Genomic DNA, 20,514 nt, shown 5'->3' with positions numbered 1-20,514 from the left:
GAGTTTAGAGTTGAGGATCTGAATCCTAAGTGAAGAGGGAGGAGAGATGAAATCCTTGAGTGTTTCACTAGTGGTCCTGTGGCTTCAAGTAAGCTGTAAGTCTGGGAATTTCTTTGGGATCCAGGTGTGGTATGTAAAGTTTTTGCCTGTTCCAGGCTAATGATAGAACCACAGATGTTTTTAATCTCCAGTTAGGGGTGGGAGGCCAGCTGTAAAAGCATTCTGTTGTGTTAACATCCCTATACCTCCATTCCTGTTTCTCTGACCTTTGTCTTTCTGCACAGGGGTGAGCAGCCAGCAGAAGGTGCAGCAGAACCCAGAATCCCTCAGTGTCCCAGAGGGAGCCATGGCCTCTCTCAACTGCACTTTCAGTGATCGTAATTCTCTGTACTTCTGGTGGTACAGACAGCATTCCGGGCAAGGCCCCAAGGCACTGATGTCCATCTTCTCCAATGCTGACAAGGAAGAAGGCAGATTCACAGCTCACCTCAATAAAGCCAGCCTGCATGTTACCCTGCACATCAGAGACTCCCAGCCCAGTGACTCTGCTGTCTACCTCTGTGCAGTGAGCACACAGTGCTCCCCATGCACCTGCAGCCTGCTCACAAACATAGTGGGTCACAAAATGCCTTATAGAGAGCTCAGACCACACAGTGGAGAAATTCTGTTTCTATTCTGTATGCAATGGGAATTAATAGCAAGAACAGCAAGGGCTCGATTGATTGGAAAGTTATTTTAACATTTTAAAATCAAGTAATCTTGAAGGGAAAGGCAACTATTTGTTTGGTTAAAATATTTTTCACATGTTGATTGTTATACAACAATGTGCACCCTCTTAATGTGCATACTTTGGTGAGTTGGAACACAAGCACATGGCCATGAGACTCACCATGTCATGCCAAAGACCACCATCACCCCTACAGCTTCCTTGAATTTTAAAATCTTTCAATAAAAACTATTAGGTTTCTAATTTTTATAAACTAGCTTACGAGGTAGCAGGTTCCACTAGGGCAAATTATCCATGTTTTCTTCTGGTTGTTTCTTCTCCCAGCTTATCCTCTCTGCCATATCCTGTTCCCCATTCCCACTCAAACCTTTTTGCTCCCGGGATCCCTGCTTCCACTTCCATATCATGTGTTCTATTACCTTACCAGTCATTTATCTTTTTTTTTTTTTCAGAACTGTTGTTTTTGTTATCTCTTTTCTAGGTAATAATGATGATTAAAATATTTGATTGGCAGGGGAGCCATTTTTTTTAGTTTTTTAAAAATTCTTTATTAATTACACTTTTTTCACTTTGTATCTCCCCTGTGGTTCTCATCCACCTCCGTCCCAATCCCTCCCTTCCTCCACCCTCTGCATGCATGTCCCTCCACAAGTCCACTGATAGGGGAGGTCTTCTTTTCCTTCCTTCTGATCCTAGTCAATTAGGTCTCATCAGGAGCGGCTGCATTGTCTTCTTCTGTGGCCTGGTAATGCTGCTTCCCCCTCAGGTGGAGGTAATTAAAGAGCAGGCTAAACATTTCATGTCAGAGACAGTCCCTGTTCCTATTACAATGGAACCCACTTGGATACTGAACTGCCATGGGCTACATCTGTACAGAAATCTTAGGTTATCTACATGCATAGTCCTTGGTTGGAGTATGAGTCTCAGGAAAGACTCCTGTGCTCCGATTTTTTTGGTTCTGTTGCTCTCCTTGTGGAGTCCATATCCTCTCCAGATCTTACTGTTTCCCGTGTCTTTCCTAAGATTTCCTGCACTCTACCCAAAAGTTGCCCATAAGTCTCAGCATCTGCATTGATAGTCTGCAGGGCAGAGCTTTTCAGAGGTCCTCTGTGTCAGACTCCTGACTTGTTCCCTCTTTTCTCCTTCTTCTGATGTCCATCCTCTTTGCCTTTCTGGATAGGAATTGAGCATTTTAGCAAGAGTCCTCCCTCTTGATTAGTTCCTTTAGGTGTACAGATTTTAGTAGGTTTATCTTATATGTCTATATGAGTGAGTATATACGGTGTGTGTCTTTCTGCTTCTAGGATGGCTCACTCAGAATGATCTTTCCAGATCCCACCATTTACCTGCAAATTTCAAGATTTCCTTGTTTTTCATTGCTGAGTAATATTCCATTGTGTAGATGTACCACAATTTCTGTATCCATATCTCCACTGAGGGGCATCTGGGCTGTTTCCAGTCTGGCTGTTACAAATAAGGCTGCAATAAACATGGGTGAGTAAATGTCCTTATTGTGTACTTGAGCCTCTTTTGGGTATATGCCTAGGAGTGGTATAGCTGGATCTTGAGGAAGTGCTATTCCTAGTTGTCTGAGGAAGCGCCAGATTGCTTTCCCTTTTTCCCCTCTTGTGGGCTGCTTTCTAGTTTTTGGTGTCTACGCACACTCATATTCATGAATATATACATGAATATATAAAAATAAAAATTAGAAGCTGAAGTTTGTATGCATTTGTCTCTGAGTCTGGGTAACTCACTTTCTATAGTATTTTCCAGTTGTGTTCCTTATCATGCCAATTCTATAATTTAATTTACTTTATTTCTGAATAATATTCATCTATTTGTCTTCATGTCTATTTATCTGTTATCTATCATCTATGTATCTATTTATCACATGTGCATTTATGTATGTATGTATTTATAATCTATCTACCTATGTATGTATTAATCTATAGGCATATATCTCCACCAAATTCTTATTATTCATTTTTTTGTTGATGAATATGTAGGATGCCTTCATTACCTAGCAATTTTGAATAGAGCAGCAATAAACAAGTTGAGCGAGTATTTCTGTAGTAGGATATAGAGTACTTCAGATATATAACGAGCAATTGTTGGTGGGCCACATAGCACTTTCTCTTAGGTTTATGAGGCCCTTTCACACTGATTTCTGTAGTGCTCATTTTTAAACTCTATTTTATATGGGGTATGTATGCCTTACGTCCTTTCCAACCTCCCAAACCTATGTAAAAGAGAGAAGGTTAGTGGAGAGATGGGGCGAGGAGCCCTTCACTTCTCCCAGATGTTTAGGGTTGACTGAGATACAGGATTATAAGCTCATTTCACCCTATGCATCTCCACTTATCACTTTTTAAGTTGAAATGCTGAACAGTTCCCTCACATGGCATATTCACTCTGGTGTTTACTAAAGATTTACCACAAGTTAATTCAGTAGTTCTGATTTTTATCATGCATCTATACATGGAAATGTTCATGGTAGCAGATATTTCTTAGAGTTTGTAATGTACTTCTTTTCCTTAGTATCTCAAGATGACACTGTTTATCTAGTCCATGGGTCCTGAAAAACCTGTATAGAAGGGATTGGATATTTGGTTAGGTGTGTTCACAGACACACTTACGAAAAGGATGCAACAGAATTAGGATTTTCTATACATTCCCAATTGTTTAGAAGTGGAGATTGAGTAATATCTCCAGACCATGGCAGAATGATGTGAAACACTTCAGAAGTTATACCCACAAGGCATTATATTTTCCTGTGGGAAATAGATATAAAGGGAGGAGTAATCATTCTTTTTCTTTATATTTTATTTTATGCACGTTGGTGCTTTGTCTGCCTGTAATTTCTTTGTGTGATGATGTAATGCCCCCTGGAACCGAGGTTACAGAGAGCTGTGAGCTGCTGTGTGGGTGCTGGGAATTGAACTCAAGTATCCTGGAAGAGAAACCAGTTTTCTTAACCATTGAGACATCTATCTTGCCAGCCCTAAGGGATAATCATTCTTAATTAAGGATATATGTATTGGAAGTAGGAACCTGGAGGGGCTAGATAAGATATTTCATTATGTATCTGTTTATTATCTTAAATATAAAGAAAAATTGAAATGGCATTGAGGAAGAATAAAAACTGGAGCTAGAATAAAAATATTTACAACTTTGCTCGGTTTTTTATTGTATAATTTCTGGCTTTCTGGCAAGGATATGGTTACAATTTGGATACTGAAATTGTTTTTTTTTTTTTTTTGAATAAAAATCTATTTAATTTAATTAAACGTATTTAATTTTTTTTATTCTTTTTTTTTTCAATGCAGTTTATTCAGAAACCTTGAACAATCCTCGGACCCTGGGGAAAGCCAGCCCACAGCTTAAATAGCCTCTGGGTAGCCAACCCAGGCGTGCCACGTGGGCAATGCAGATAGGTCCACATACATGGAAGCAAGCCAGATCCTCAGCCTTAGCCAAATGTGGAATTGTTCGTGACAGAGTGCACTCACCATCGGGAAGGTGGAAGGTGGAAACCAGCGGATACTGAAATTGTTACTGAGAGTTCTGTGGTGGTTTGGGTGAAAATGATCCTCGTTTTTACTACATGGTTCCCGGGTGGTAGCACTGTTCGGATGGGACATACTAGAGGTGTGGCCTTGCTAAGGAAGTTTGTCACTAGGGCTGAGCTTTGAGCAGTAGAGTCCCACCCTACTTTAGTTGACTCTCTCTGCTTCAAACTGTTGACTGATGATGTGATCTCTCAGCTTCCTGCTCTAGCTTGCTGTCCTGTCTTCCTCCCTCCAAGATAGACTCTTGTTCTTCTGGAGCTGTGAGCCAAAATAAGATCGTCCATAAGTTTCTTTTGGCCTCAGTATTTTATCACAGTAACAGAAAAGTAGATGATTTAGGGTATTTTGCTATGGGATTTGGCATGATAAGCATTTCAATATTTGTTTGAGATTAAAAATAATAATGCATTGCCTTTGATTGAGTTTCTAGAAGCAGAATTTGAACTTGGAATTCTTTTGTCCATGAATACTTGAGGAAAGCAGACTGGGACAGAGGAGGCTGGGCTTGGAAGTGATATGGCTGTTGCTTCAATTCAGCCTGATTTTTTAGGGACCTTTGGGGTATAAATTCCACCACACAGACATTTCTACTTTGAGGCAGTTGGCCAGACTATTGTGCCCACAAATAAAATGATCTTTGGCTGTGTTCTTTCTTGAGGAAGAGTTGTGTGGTACTGGACAGTGACGATTCTCATTGTCATAGTACACAAGGAGCCATGTAGAGGCAAGAGTAGCCATTCATCACAGGAACTGAAGACTGGCTACACCTGGAAAAGAGGTTCTAGGCTGAGTACCAATGCAGTCTAGTTTTCACATGAAATCATCCAGGCATGTGGGGAGACATCAGTGAACAATAGGCTTTCTAATTATTACATTCTTGTTAGATCGTGAATGGAATATGATGATGGAGAAAAGAAGCAAGGGCACAACTCCAATCTCAGCAGGGGAAGATTGTCCTTGAATAGAGAGAAGGAAGGGCAAAACACTCTTTGCACTGGTGGAGATTGTGCACCATGGCATGGGGTAAGGCTTAGGCTTCTGTAGAGGTTGAACAGGGAAGGATGTATGGACACGGGGCTCATTTGTAGCTTTTCAGGCTTTAGTTCAGTCTCTGTAGTCACAAATAGAAGCTGTTTGTGCTGACAGTTTTGCTTGAGCGTGGCAGGTTGTGGCTTCAGATAGGAGCCATCTGTGTTAACAGATAGCCTTGAATGTGGAATCTTCTGTGTCAGGAATTGCCAGACAGAGATATTTATATTCTTAAATTCTAATTTTAATTTTATTCTTAATCTAATTTGTACAGTTGGTCTTGCTAGTCTTTAAGTTTCCACTGTAGATTTAATCACTTGTTTTACCATGAAACCCTGACAAATTTTTAACTCATTTATGACCCCTGGATCTTTTCAGATATTGTGTGGAGGAAATTTTCCTGAAGATTCACTGAGCTCAGTGCCAGAAATGTTAGCAGAGTAAAATAGTAACTCTACTTCCATTTTTATTCTGAAGATAATGGACATCATATCCACAGACAAAGCTGTACCAAAATGTTCAGGCCAGAATTAGTCATGATAGCCCCAAAGTAGAATAATTTAATGCCTATCACTAGATGAATGGGAAGACATCCTATATGTTCCAAGGGATATTTTGCAGTAATAAAATTGATAGCATACTGATACATAATAAAATAAATTATCCCCTAAAAAAAAGTGAAGATGCTGTGATGGGTTTTCTTTGTTATCAGCTTGCTGGATCTGGAACCAACTAAAAAGCCACTGTGCACAGAGTTTCTCCTCTTCTGGAGAGCTCTGACTGATTCAGATGCTATGCATTGTACAGTATAGACAACTCTACAAACACATTATTTTTTTTCTATCTATCTAGAGTTAGTGAGCTGAGATGTCAGGGAAATGGGTGTGATAGCAAGTAATAATGGTCATACAACTGTATGAACAAAGTCCAATTACTGAATGTACACATTATAAAATGTATAAAAAAATACACATAAACATGCCCTCGGGAAAACCTGATGGAGGCGAATCCTCAGCTTCAATTCCCTATTCCCAGATGACACTAGCTTGTGTTAACTTGACAAAAAATAACCAGGAAAGTTCACCCCTTGTGAACTTGACACACAAATATCTCACTATCAAAGTATATGATTTGTTTCCTTTTTTCCCTAAGATCTCATGCTAATCTAAGAATGTAAAACATTAAAAGTTACACATTTTAAAAGCGTCTTAAAATTTTTTTCAACCTGAGCTGAAGAAATGTGTCAGCTGTTAAATCCAAGGCTCACAAAACAAAATGATAGAACATCCAATGTCTTTTTAAAAGCTCAGTTTCTCAACTGTTCTTAATCTAAGAGGGAAGAACTAGGGCAAGTTGCAATTACATAATTGCAAACCCCAAACCCAACAGCATGAATAGCTCAGGGTCCACTGTCTGGGACTCACTCATGATCTTCTGGGCTCCTAAGGCCTTGGGCAAGCACACCTCTTCAGTTCTGCCATCAGCAGCCTAAGCAGGTTGTCTCATAGATTCAGTCTGGCTCCCACCCACAGCTGCCAGTGTTCTTGGTGGTCACTTCTTGGCCCTGGCATCTTCAATATGCTGTGATCGCCATTGGAACTGAGGCTGGACCTTCAACAATAGCCTCTCTTCAGGCAGATTCTGACCTGGCTACACAGCACCAAACCTCAGCTACTTCTTCATGACCCCTTCACACTTTCAAAAACAGTTTCATGTGGGAAACATTTACACACACACCCATACACACACACACACACACACACACACACACACACACACACACACTTGAGAAGTACTGTTGCAGGTTGATGTACAGTGTCATATATACCTCTGGACCAAAGCATCTGTGTCATGACCTTGAGAAAACACTTCCCAGAATAGTTTGCCTCAGGAACACTGTTTGCTTACTTAGCACAGTTGATTTTTCAGCTCTATCTAACTAGCATCTGATGTCCCTGTAAAGCAAAGAAGGCTTCACTTTCACAGATACTTAATTCAAACATGTAACACGAATGGTCCTGACTGCATCTTGATTTTCCTCTGATACTGTGCATGTCAAACTTCAAATGGCTGCTTTTTCAGTATCCTTTTCTTCCAGCCTCCCATAGAAGCCCATTAAGTTCTGAGTACTAAAGGCTTTTCCAGTCAAAGACTCCAAAATCCTTTTATAATCCTCCACAAAAGCAGCATGGTCACTTTCATCATCTAGTCTCTGGTATCAATTTTTGTCCTTGTTTTCTTTCCATTGTGAAAAGCACTGATCAAAAGAAACTTGGGTAGAAAAGGTTTATTTCATCTTACAGCCACCAATCCATCATGGAGTCAGTAAGTGAAGATAGAGGAATGCTGTTTACTGGTTTGCTTCTGCTTCCTTCCTTCCTTCCTTCCTTCCTTCCTTCCTTCCTTCCTTCCTTCCTTCCTTCTTCCTTTCTAAGTTTTATTTATTATTTATGCAATATTCTGCCTGCACGTGTGCCTGCACACCAGAAGAGGGCACCAGATCTCATTATAGATGGTTGTGAGCCCCCATGTGGCAGCTGGGAATTGAACTCAGGACCTTTGGAAGAACAACCAGTTCTCTCAGCCTCTAAGCCATCTCTCCATTCTTACGTAAGCCAGGGGGACCTGCCTAAAGGTGCCGTCAAACACATTGTACATCAAGCAACAACCAAAACAATTCTCCACAAATATGCCTGTTGTCCTGTCCAATGGAGGCATTTCTGTGACAATCTCATTTTCTGTTTTGTGGCAAGTACAGGAAACACTGACCAACACAAATCCCATTCAATGTATTCAGGTTTCACTTTGTTTTTTGTCTCAAATAGCTGACAGAAAGATTTAAAATTTTTATTAAAAGTAATTTACATGTGTTTTGTTTACTTACATTAGTATGTATTCATATATATTTAATATTTAATTAATGTAAGTATTACATGTATTACTTAAATTAAGATGTTTTCAATTCTAAAATTCTGGTGTTCTTGATGCCTATGATGATATTCTTTTTATTTTCAGTCTGTCTTCTGTTGCATTGCAAGATGTCATATTTTCACTGAACACTTAAGGAAATACATACTTTTGTTCTTAGAAGAACCCCCTTGCTATATAAGGTATATATGTGTTTATATTACTGTATAAATAATATATTTTTCTACATTCCATGTTCTTCTTTTATCCTTCCCACAAGATGACTCTAAAAATATTCCATATATTTTTCACTTCCTTGGGTGTGTCTTCTTTTCTTGAGTTACTATTTTTTAACTCAATCTCAGTGGCTTGTTGAAAGATACCTATCAGCTGTATAGCTTATAGATTTCAGAGTTCATCAGTTTGGCTGATAAACTGTAGTTACAGTAAACAAATAAGAAGTAACAAACACAAGGCCAGCTGCAATACTGAGAACATGATTGCACCTTCTCTCACAATCAGAGCCTTTATCAACTTCCATTTTCACCTGGGTATATGAAGTTGGGAAATTTTAATATCTTTAAGTAAAAGCTGTCAAATTTCACAGACCATGAAAGTATTTCAATTTCCTTTATATCCAATATTTTTCCAGAGAGTGCAAGAAACAAAAATAAACAGATGAGCAAAAAAAGTAAAAAAAAAAAAAAAAAAAAAAAAAAAAAAAAAAGGTACAGAAAAGGAGAAAGTGCTGGAGTTTGTGTCTGCCATGAACGTGCACAGGTCTCGAGCATGCTGTACCAGCCACTCTGGGTTCACATGTACAACTTCCCGCTGTGTTTGGAAAACGCTTTGTAGTCACCCACCACCTCCACTCTTGCATTTTCCACTTTCTCTTCTGCAATAACTCCTGAGCCTCGGGAGGAAGGATGTAACACAGATGTCCAGTTTTTGGCTGGTCACTTTGCAGAGTCTTATCTCACTATCTTGGCTGGTTGTGGGTCTCTGTGTTAATTTCCGTTTACTTAAACATGATGAAGCTACACCATATCACACTACTGAAGAAAACCTGACTCTCTCCCCTAGCAGCTAACAACTGCTAATAACTCCTCAGCAGGGTGTGGGGACTCATGAGCCCCTCCTCCATGTGACTAAGCTGACTGGCTTAGTTACATTCAGGTCTTCTTGTTCAGGCAATCACAGCATCCTGAGTGCAACAGTTCTGTCATATCCTGATGTCACTATTTCATCCCTGACCTGTGGCTCTTAGAACCATCCTACACAACCTTTTCTGATGTCTTCTGAGCCTTCTGGGGGAAGTGCTGTTATATAGATGTGATGATTATAGCTGTGCACTCTGCAGACATTTAATCTTAGCACTGCGACCAGTTGTGAGTATATGTATTAGCTACCTCTACATCACACACACATGTTTCTCTAATTAGGATTGGCTGCCACACTGATCTATGGATATGGTGAACATAGAGGGAAGTTTGATACTTCATCCATTTAGCAAAATGATAGCAGTAGCTTCCCCTTGGGCCTATTAGCTCCATAGGCATAGGTTCTTGGCCAGGTTTACAGTAGCAGCCATGCATGTTTCTGCTGTGAAGAGCCTGCAATCTAATCAGAACGTGGTTGGCCATCCCATAACATTCATTCCACTCCTGCATCCAAGGCAGATCTGTGTCTTGCCATGCTGGTCATAATTGCAGCTCTCAGTGCTCACAGCTGGTTAAGACTGTTGTTGACTTTTCTCCCCTAGCAGCCTGAGTCGCACTTCCTAACACTATAAAATGTAGCCAGCAGGGAGGAAGTCTCCTGAGTTGTACTGGCTTGATGTCTCTAAGTCCTGTGACCAAAATGTGTCGTGTCTTCAACAACTTGATCCTGTTATCAAGTTCTGGAGGGTAACCAAGAGCAATGGCAACAGGTAATTGTTTTAGGGTCTCTATGACCACCCAGACCAACAGCTTTAGGGGATGTGTCCCATACTTGGTACCAGACTTTTTATTTTGCAATCTATTGTTCCTGGGGGAAGTATTAGGCTTTGTGTAGAATAATTTACTTAGTCTCTCTCTCTCTCTCTCTCTCTCTCTCTCTCTCTCTCTCTCTCTCTCTCCTCTCTGTCTCTCTCACACACACTCACAAAAATACAATTTTCAAACATCCTCCATGTTAGCTGTCCCTCCCCCCACCTGTCCTTTCTGCTATACTCACCCCCTCCAAATTTAACATTCTGTTGTCCAGAAAACTTGATATTGACTGAAAGTTAAAATTTTTCTTTCCTTTGTCCATAAGGATGAATCATAGTGACATTTTGATTTTAAATGTTTTAACTCAGCTTGTTGTTCAATGGCTACAAGAGAATGTATCTCTCTCTAGTTTGCTAGTAATGACTCAGAAATTCAATCCCTCCCAATCTCTGCAAATTTACTCAAAACATGATGTGTCCACAAGGTTGCAGGAGGCCGCAGCTGATGAAAAGCATGCAGCAAGCTCTTGTCATTGCATTCTGAAGGAATAGGTGAGAGAGAAACATTTGTTTTCTTATTGGCTGATTTGATTACATAAGAAGAAAAGGGGACAACCTGGAGATACAAATAGCTTGTTTGGCAAGAGATTGCAAGTCTGCATTGATCCCAGGCAGGAAGAGCAATGAAGCCATCCATTCCTACTGTAGTCGCTTTCTTGTGGCTGTGGATGAACTGTGAGTTGAAGATCTGGGACCACGAGAAAATAGTGGTGGACATTTCTTAGGCTTCCGTGGGAAATCCACTTCACACAGTTCCCTCTCGGTATCTTAGACAAAGAATTCAGCAGAGTGCTGCTGACTGTCCTCCTCCTTTCTGTTTTTCTTTCTGTGTAGGGGAGAGCCTCGGAGAGCAGGTGGAGCAGCACCCTTCTTCCCTGAGTGTTCGAGAGGGAGGCAGCGCTGTCATCAACTGCACTTACACAGACAGTGCTTCCTTATACTTCCCTTGGTACAAGAAAAAAGCTGGAAAGGGTCCTCACCTTGTGATAGACATTCGTGGACAGAAAGCAGAACCAAAGGCTCACCATTTTATTGGATAAGAAAGCCAAATGCTTCTCCCTGCACATCACAGACACTCAGCCTGGAGACTCAGCCATGTACTTCTGTGCAGCAAGCACACACTGGTTCCCAGGCACCTGCAGCCTGTCCTCAAACTTGCTATGGGGGCTGGAGCCCCTTCCACATCCTGTGTCTTGCAACAAAGCATTTGCCATATTGTCTATTTGCAAAGGAAACTGCAACATACAGATTTTAGAAGACAGATGAGAAAGTTAGTCTCAAAGTGTGTGTGTGTGTGTGTGTGCGTGCGTGCGTGCGTGCGAGAGAGAGAGAGAGAGAGAGAGAGAGAGAGAGAGAGAGAGAATGGCATGGACTTTTGAAAGCACAAAGCCCGGCCCCAGTGACACTCCACCCACAACAAGGCCTCATCCAAGGTCTAATACTTTCCAACATCATCTGGGGATTAAACTTTGAAACATATGAGCCTGTGGGCCCCTTCTCATCCCAACCACTGAAAGGGGTGGGAGTCACACTTTGCATGGGTATGATGTTCCATATTTAGAATACAACTAGAAATTATACTGGTTTAGGGAAGTGTCCCCAGTCGTTTCTCATCTAGGGTTCCGGCTTCATCACACATGTATAGTGGGCTAGGCTTGCAGTCCTGGGCACTAATTCCTTTGTATTGACTAACTAAGCCTTGTGCTGGCTAGTTTATGTCAACTTTACACAAGCTGAAGCCTTCCACCTGGATAACGGCAATAGGTTATATTGTCTGGGGGGGTTCATTGTCTACCCTGATCAACAATTTAAAAGGAGGTATGCCTGGCACTAGAGGTGTTTTTTGTTTGTTTTATTTTTTTTTTAACATAGATTCCCAGGAACCTCCCCTATCTCAGAGGTGCCCCTACCCCACTGACTTCTGTCTTTCTCCTGGTCCTCCCTTCAACCCACCCCCACTCCTGCTCTCTGCACACCTAATCCCACTCCCATTGCTTTCCCTACCCCATACCTTACCCACTTCCCTCCCTCCATCTACTCAGATGTCTGTTTTACTCCCTGTTCTGAGTGAGATTCCGCATCTTCTCCCGAGCCCTCCTTGGCTTCTTTGGGTCTGTGGATTGTAGCATGGTAATCCTGTACTTTATGGCTATTATTCACTTATAAATGAGTACATACCATGTACTCACATACATACCATGTATGTCTTACTGGTTTTGGGTTATTTCACTCAGAAAGACTTTTTCTAGTTCCATCCATTTGCCTTCAAATTACATGATTTCCTTGTTTTTAGTAGCTGAGTCATATTTCTTTGTGTAAATGTACCACAATTCCTTTACCCATTCTTCAGTTGAGGGACATCTAGGTGTTTCCAATTGCTATTACAAATAAAGCTACTATGAACATAGTTGAGCAAGTGTCCTGGGGTATGGTGGAACATCTTTTGGGTATATTCCCAGGAGATGTATAGTTGGGTCCTGAGATAGAACTATTCTCAATTTTCTGAGAAACTGCCAAATTTATTTCCAAAGTGGTTGTACAATTTTGCGCTCTTACCAGCGATGGAGGAGTGTTCTTTTTGCTTCACATCATCACCAGCATGTGTTGTCACAAGTTTTTTTTAATCATATTTTCTCTTTTAATTTTTTATTTTATTAATTACAGTTTATTCACTTTGTCCCTCCCTGCCCCGTAGCTCCCTCCTTCTTCCCCTCCCAAACCCACCCTCTCTTTCTCTTCTCCACACATGCCCCTCCTGCAGTCCACTGATAGGGGAGGTCCTCCTCTCATTCCATCTGAGCGTGGTCTATTAGGTCTCATCAGGAGTGGCTGCATTGCCTTCCTCTGTAGACTGGTAAGGCTGCATCATTCCCCCACCCCCGAGAGGGATGTGATAAAGAGCAAACCAATCAGTTCATGTCAGAGACAGTCCCTGTTTCCATTACTAGGGAACCCACTTAGACACTGAACTGCCATGGGCTACATCTGTGCAGGGGTTCTAGGTTATCTCCATGCACGGTCCTTGGTTGGAGTATCAGTCTCAGAAAGGACCCCCGTGTCCAGATTTCTCAGTTCTGTTGCTCTCCTTGTGGAGCTCCTGTTCCCTCCAGTTCTTTCTATCACCCATTTCTTTCATAAGATTCCGGCACTCTGCCCAACGTTTGGCTATGAGTCTCAACATCTGCTTTGATACCCTGCAGGGAAGAATCTTACAGAGGCCCTCTGTGGTAGGCTCTTGTCCTGTTCCCTGTTTTCTCCCTCTTCTGATATCCATCCTCTTTGCCTTTCTGAATGAGGACTGAGCATCTTACCCAGAGTCCTCCTTCATGATTAGCTTCTTTAGATGTACAGATTTTAGTATGTTTATCTTATATGTCTAAAATCCACTTATGAGTGAGTATATACCCTGCATGTCTTTCTGCTTCTGGGATACCTCACTCAGCAAAATCTTTTCTAGTTTCCACCATTTGCCTGAAAATTTTATGATTTCTTTGTTTTTAAATTGCTGAATAGTATTCCATTGTGTAAATGTACCACAATTTCTGTATCCTTTCCTCCATGGAGGGACATCTGGATTTTTTTCCAGCTTCTGGCTATTACAGATAAAGCTTCTACAAACATGGTTGAGCAAATGTCCTTGTTGTATACTTGAGCATCTTTTGGATATATGCCTAGATGTGGTATAGCTTGTACAACTACTTTGGAAATCAATCTGGTGCTTTCTCAGACAATTAGGAATAGTGCTACCTCAAGATCCAGTTATACCACTCCTAAACATTTCTTTAACTGTTTATTTGCCATTCTATATTCCTCTACAGAGAAATTTCTGTTTAGCTCTATACCACATTTTTTAATTTTATTACTTGGTTTGATGCTGGTTGTGATGGAGTACACCAGTAGAATTTACTGAAGGAGGCAGAGGCAGAAGGATCATGAGTTCAAGGTCAGCCTGGGCTAAACAGTTTTAGGACTGGAGAGATGGTTCAGGAGTTAAAAGCTAGGCTCACAACCATAAATAGGGTCATTTTGATCTACATTTCCCTGATAGCTAAGGATGTTGAGGATTTATTTAAGTGTTTTTCTGCCATCTGAAATTCCTTTATAGAGAATTCTCTGTTTAGCTCTGTACTCCAATTTTTAACTGGATTGCTTGATTTGTTACTGTTTAACTTCTTGAGTTCTTTATTTATTGTGGATATTAGCCCTCTGCTAGATATAGGGTTGGTGAAGATCATTTTCCAATCTTTAGGTTGTTGTTTTGTTCTGATGACAGCATCCTTTGCTTTACAGAAGTTTTCAGTTTCATGAGGCCCCATTCAATGATTGTTGAGCTTATAGCCTGTGCTGTTGATGTTCTGTTCAGAAAGTTGTCTCCTGTGCCAATGAGTTCAAGGCTCTTTCCTACTATTTCTCCTAATAGGTTTAGTGTGTTTGTTTTTATATTGAAGTCTTTGATCCACTTGGACTTTAGTTTTGTGCAGGGTGATAAGTATGGATCTATTTTCATTTTTCTACATGTAGATATCCAGTTAGACAAACACCATTTGTTGAAGATGCTATCTTTTTTCATTGTATGGTTTTGGCATCTTTGTCAAAATCAGGTGCCCATAAGTGTTTGGGTTTATTTCTGAGTCTTCTCATTGATTCCAATGATCCACCAGCCATTTTGTAATTCAATTGAGGAATGGATACAGAAATTTTGGTACATTTACACAAAGGAATACTCCTCAGCAATTCCAAACAAGGAAATAATGAAATTTGCACGCAAACGGTAGTAACTAGAAAAGGTTATCCTGAGTGAGGTATATCAGGAGCAGAAACACACACACAGTATATACTTACATATAAGTGGATATTAGACATACAATATAGGATAATCATACTAAAATATGTACACTTAAAGAAGCTAATCAAAAAAGGAAGACCCTGGAAGGACCCTGCCTCATTCAGAAAGGCAAATGCGATGGACATCGGAAGAGGGAAAAAACAGTACAGGAGCCTACCACAAAGGGACTCTGAAAGAATCAAAGCAGAGGCTGACGCTCATAGCCAAACTTTGGGCAGAGTGCAAGGAATCTTATGAAAGAAGGGGGAGATAGAAAGCCCTGAAGAGAAAAGGAGCTCCACAAGGAGAGAAAAAAAAAAAAAAAAAACCCAAAAAACAAAACAAAACCAAACAGCAGGAAAAAAATCTGGGCACAGGGAACTTTTCTGAGACTGATACTCCCACCAAAGACCATTTGTGAAGATAACCTAGAACCCCTGCACAGAGGTAGCCAAGACAGCACTGCGTCCAAGTGGGTTCCCTAATAATGGGAACAGGGACTCTCTGACATGAATTCAGTGACTTGCTCTTTGATCACATTCACCTACGAGGGGTGAGACCTTACCAGGCCACAGAGGAAGACAATGCATCCACTCCTGATAAGAACTGATAGACTAGGATCAGATGGAAAGGGAGGAGGTACTCCCCTATCTGTGGACTGGGGGAGGGGCAAGGGTGAAGAAGAGGGAAGGAGTGTGAGATATGGATGGAATGAGTGAGGAAGCTAGTGTCAGGATACAAAGTGCATAAACTGCAATAAATAAATAAATAAATAAATAAATAAATAAATAAATACATTTAAAAAAGGTGGAAGCTGGGAGAGCAGGAGTAAGAAGCAAGCTTGATTTGTTACTTTTCAACTTCTTTAGTTCTTTATATATACTGGATATTAGCCCTCTGTCAGATAAAGGGTTGGTGAAGATTCTTTCCCAATCTGTAGGCTGTTTCTTCAACCAAGGACCATGTATGGATATAACCTAGAACCTTTACTCGGACGAAGTTCATGGTAGCTCCATAACCAATTGGTTTCCCATAGTAAGGGGAACAGGGACTATCTCTGACAGAAACTCAATGGCAGGCTCTTTGACTCCCCATTCCCCAAGGAAGGAGCAGTTCTGTTAGGCCACAGAGGAGGACTTTGCAGCCAGCCCTGAAGATAACTAATAAAACAGGGCCAGATGAAAGGGGAGGAGGTCCTCCCCAATCCGTGGACTTGGAAAGGGGCAGGGAGAAGCTGAGGGAGGTAGGGTGGGATTGGGAGGGAATAAGGGAGTGGGATACAGAGCTAATAAAATGTAACTAATAATAATAAACAAAAAAAGAAGCAAGCTTGAACTTCATGAGAACTTGTTTCAAAAAAGTGATAAAGGAAAAGTAGGAAAGAAGAGATGGAGGAAGGGAGTAAACATTTTAAATGAATTAAAATGTTTCCCTCACACATATGAGGCCCTAGGTTCAATACCCACACCATCCAAAAGGGGAGGTTTAGACACACATACACACACACACACACACACACACACACACACACACACAGATTCACATCGTCACACAAGCACACAGAAAACAGTAAACCAAACAACCCAAAGTATATCAAACCAAAAGAAACCAAACCAAACCAAAATCCCAGAAATCTAACCATTGAAGAAAAAGCATAGGCATAGAAACTTGAAAACCAAGAGATGAAGAAGTGACTCACTGAGTAAAGGCACTTGTTGCCAAGCTTGACAACATGAGTTTGACCACTGGAATGACATGGTTGAAAGAGCCAACCAACTTCTGCAAGTTGTCTTCTGGCCCCCACACAAGCTATGGCACAACCATGCACACCCACATATATATAAACAGATGCATTTATTAAAAGTTTTGGAAACAGATTCTAAAACTAGGCAAGTCAAAATACTGTATTTTCTAATGACATAAACATTCATGACCAAATGAGGAAGAAAAGGCAGAGCTCCTTGCAGATTCACACAGAGGATCAATGAGAAAAGGAAGGTTAGCAGCACACTTCTAGGGAGGAGACCACAGAGTGCTCTGGATATTCTGGAAGGTTTATTGGTCGCAGTGGGAAAAGGAAGACATGGCCACATATATGACAATATAACCACCAGCATTTGTGGTTTGTGAAAGGACAGATACTGCAGTGAAGAAGCATGGACACTGCTATGACAGTACAGGGGAGACAAAATACCTTTTCCCCTTCCTTTCCTGCTGGCTGTGGCACATTCCACTACCATATATCACTCATGCCCTTCTGCTTGGAATACTGTTAGCGGTTCACAAGTGTGTCTTCCTGCTACACCCACTCCAGTGTCGCCAGTGTAGTATATCAATAGATTATGCTACAGGGCAGGAGATATGCTTTCTTTGGAAATTCGTTCCCTGGAGGTCAATAGCAGGTCTTCCCGACCACCTAAGTCAAAAAGACGCAGTCTAGGGTCTCTACACTTTTTTGGTCACGGTTATGGGGCTGGATTAATGAGTTTTTTTATTTTTCTCTATGATTCCTGAAACAGCACAATTAACTATTCAAGGAAATATATTTTTGATAGATTACCAAAAGCTTTAACAAGAATAGGGCAGAAGAAAAGTAGTTTTAAGAGAAGTAATGAATTAGATTTAGTATTAAAAGCATTATAAGAATAGTAAAAAAAATAATGGGCTTCTTCTTAGGAAAAAATAGCATGAGAAGTACAGCTGGCTCAAGCTTGCCCCCTTTTAGCGTCTTGACTTCACTTTGGTGGAAAGGTTGACAGAGCTATCTGTACAAATATGACCTGAGTTTGCCCTTTGTGTTCTCAGGACCTATCACCCAGAAGGGACAGAATTAGGGGGGGCTGAAAGCTTGGCTTGTATTACAACCCAGCCTAGGTTTCTCAGAGCAGGCAGACCCCTCCCTGGACCCTGAGCACAGCCAAGAGCATGGAGACAATTGCTTGGGCCTGGGGTTATGAAAGTCTTAAGTATCACTCAGAGGAGACTCCCCCAGCTTAAATGCAAGCACAGTCACAAAAGTATTTGGCTTTTCTTGGAGGGGACTTCATGGGGTTCTGGCTCACTGGAGTCTTACTGATAAGGGTCTCTAAGGTGCACATGCAGGTTTAGTATCCAGAAGGCCTGGCCTGAGTGTCTGTGCCAAAGCCCAGGAATCTGGAAGTCAACATGTCCCTCTAGTGTCTCATGCATAGTCTAGGGCTATAACTGCTCTGTGCTAAAAAAGGAATTTTAGAGAGCAAAGGTCCTTGTGAACAGAGATGAGTACTGGAGAATCCAGGGAAGTTAACACAGAGTCTTAACCTACAAAGAAAGGAGATGTTTACTAGTCTCCCTCACCCCCCAGGAATGGTGGGAAAGGGTGTAGTTTAAAGTCTGATGAGCATTTGCAATTTGTAGAGAATTGTATGGCCCGTATCACCCAGAAATGATGATTATTTGTCCTGTATGCTTCTCACCGGAATCTGGAGCATTGCCTCTAAGTTTATTAAATCCTTCCTCATGAGAGATGTCACTTGTAGTTTACAGTAACCTAAGTCCATTTTATGTGTTTTTAGGGCCTGGTCCATCTGGGTTACAAATGGCGTTATGCTTTCCCACATGTTTCTGAGACTAAAAAAAGCTAAGAATAGAAGAGGAATCACATTCCTCTGAAATTCAAATGAGTCCTTCAACTCAGGAGTACCTTAAAGAGTCTACTTGCACATTCCTTTAAAAACATTCCTGGAAGGTACACTGAGGTAGAAAAGAGGTAGACCTGGTTTGGAAATTTGTGCCTTGCACAGATGTGTGTGTGTGTGTGTGTGTGTGTGTGTGTGTGTGTGCGCGCGCGCGCATCTCTGTGTGTTTCAGGTTGTTAGGATATTGTTTTCAATGCTGAATGCTGAACCCAGTGATTTGAGTATGCCAGGCTGCTCTCTACCATGGGTGTGAATATTAACCCCCTTTCTTCTTTGCCACATGAGTTGGCTCCTCCATAACGCAAGCTTTCCTGTTTGCTCAGTAGAAAGACTAATAATGTTATGTATGTCAGAGGGTGACTCTGAGGACTGAGTGATGGGAAGCTAAGGAGGCTGGGATGCAATGGACTCCACACTGAGATTTCAGGTCCCCTTGCTCTTGTCTGTTGGTGAAGAGGAGGGCAGTGCTGGGGAAAAGTCATTGCAGGGAGGGAGCAGCTGCCTCCCAGAATAAAGGAGGATCAGAGAGGTAGAATACAGGTAACCATCCTGGAACCCTGAGGAGGGCCTCCTCTTTCCTGCGAAACCAAGAGGAGAAGGGAAGGAAAGGAGTGAGAGGAGTGGGATTGGAGTATAAAGTGATTAAACAAATAAAATTTTAAAATGTGTGAAGAGATGGAATCTGCCTTTTTAATGTTTTGATGAATGAATTATTTTTTAATATTTTTGTTTTTATTAATTACAGTTTATTCACTTAGTATCTCCATGTAGATCCCTCCCACGTCCCCTCCCAATCCTACCCTCCCTACCTCTTCCTCACCCATGACCCTCCCCCAGTACAGTGATAAGGGAGGTTCTCCTCCCTTTCCCTCTGATCCTATCTATCAGGTCTCATCAGGAGTGGCTGCATTGTCTTCCTCTTCCTGGTAAGGCTGCTCCTCCCTCAGGGTGAGGTGATCAAAGAGCAGGCCAATCACTTTCTGTGTGAGACAGTCCCTGTCCCATTACTATGAACCCACTTGGACACTGAACTGCCATGTGCTACCTCTGTGCAGGGGTTCCAGGCATCTCCATGAGTGGTCCTTGGCTGGAGTATCACTCTCAGAAAAGACCCCTGTGCACAGACTTTTGAATCTGTTGCTCCCCTTGTGGAGCTCCTGTCCTCTCCAGGTCTTACTGTCTCCCACTTCTTTCATAAGACTCCCTGCACTCTGCCCAAAGTTTGGCCATAAGTCTGACCATCTGCTTTGATACCCTGCAGGGTAGAGACTTTCAGAGGCCTTCTGTGGTAGGCTACTGTCCTGTTCCCTGTTTTCTCTCTCCTCTGATATTCATTCCCGGTACCTTTCTGAGTGGGGATTGAGCATCTTAGCCAGAGTCCTTCCTTCTTGATTAGCTTCCTTAGTTGTACAGGTTTTAGTATGTTTATCCTATACTATATGTTTAATATCCACTTATGAATGAGTATATACCCTGTGTGTCTTTCTGCTTCTGGGACACCTCTCAGGATGATCTTTTCCAGTTCCCACCATTTATCTGCAAATTTCATGATTTCCTTGTTTTTTATCACTGAATAATAATTCATTTATACATATATATACTACAGTTTCTGTATCCATTCCTCAGTTTAGGGGCATCTGGGCTGTTTCTAGCTTGTGGCTATTACAAATAAGGCTGGTACAAACATGGCTGAGCAAATGTCCTTGTTGTATACTTGAGCATCTTTTGAATATATGCCTAGGAGTAGT

At 41.4% G+C, this 20,514-nt stretch overlaps 1 pseudogene and 1 gene segment (V, D, J or C); both read left to right on the top strand.

The window, feature by feature from the left end:
• Positions 1-46: 46 nt before the first annotated feature.
• LOC132656233 (T-cell receptor alpha chain V region 2B4-like) lies at positions 47-739 on the top strand. The segment is given in 2 exon segments: positions 47-95; positions 285-739. Coding segments are annotated over 2 exon segments (504 nt in total).
• Positions 740-10,887: 10,148 nt separating this feature from the next.
• LOC132656232 (T cell receptor alpha variable 13-1-like) lies at positions 10,888-11,530 on the top strand (annotated as a pseudogene).
• The last annotated feature ends 8,984 nt before the right edge of the window (positions 11,531-20,514 follow it).

This window comes from Meriones unguiculatus, chromosome 9, assembly GCF_030254825.1.
Source record: "Meriones unguiculatus strain TT.TT164.6M chromosome 9, Bangor_MerUng_6.1, whole genome shotgun sequence".
NCBI classification, from domain to species: domain Eukaryota; kingdom Metazoa; phylum Chordata; class Mammalia; order Rodentia; family Muridae; genus Meriones; species Meriones unguiculatus.
Note: the sequence above shows the minus strand (reverse complement) of the source record. Positions and strands in the feature narration are given on the sequence as shown.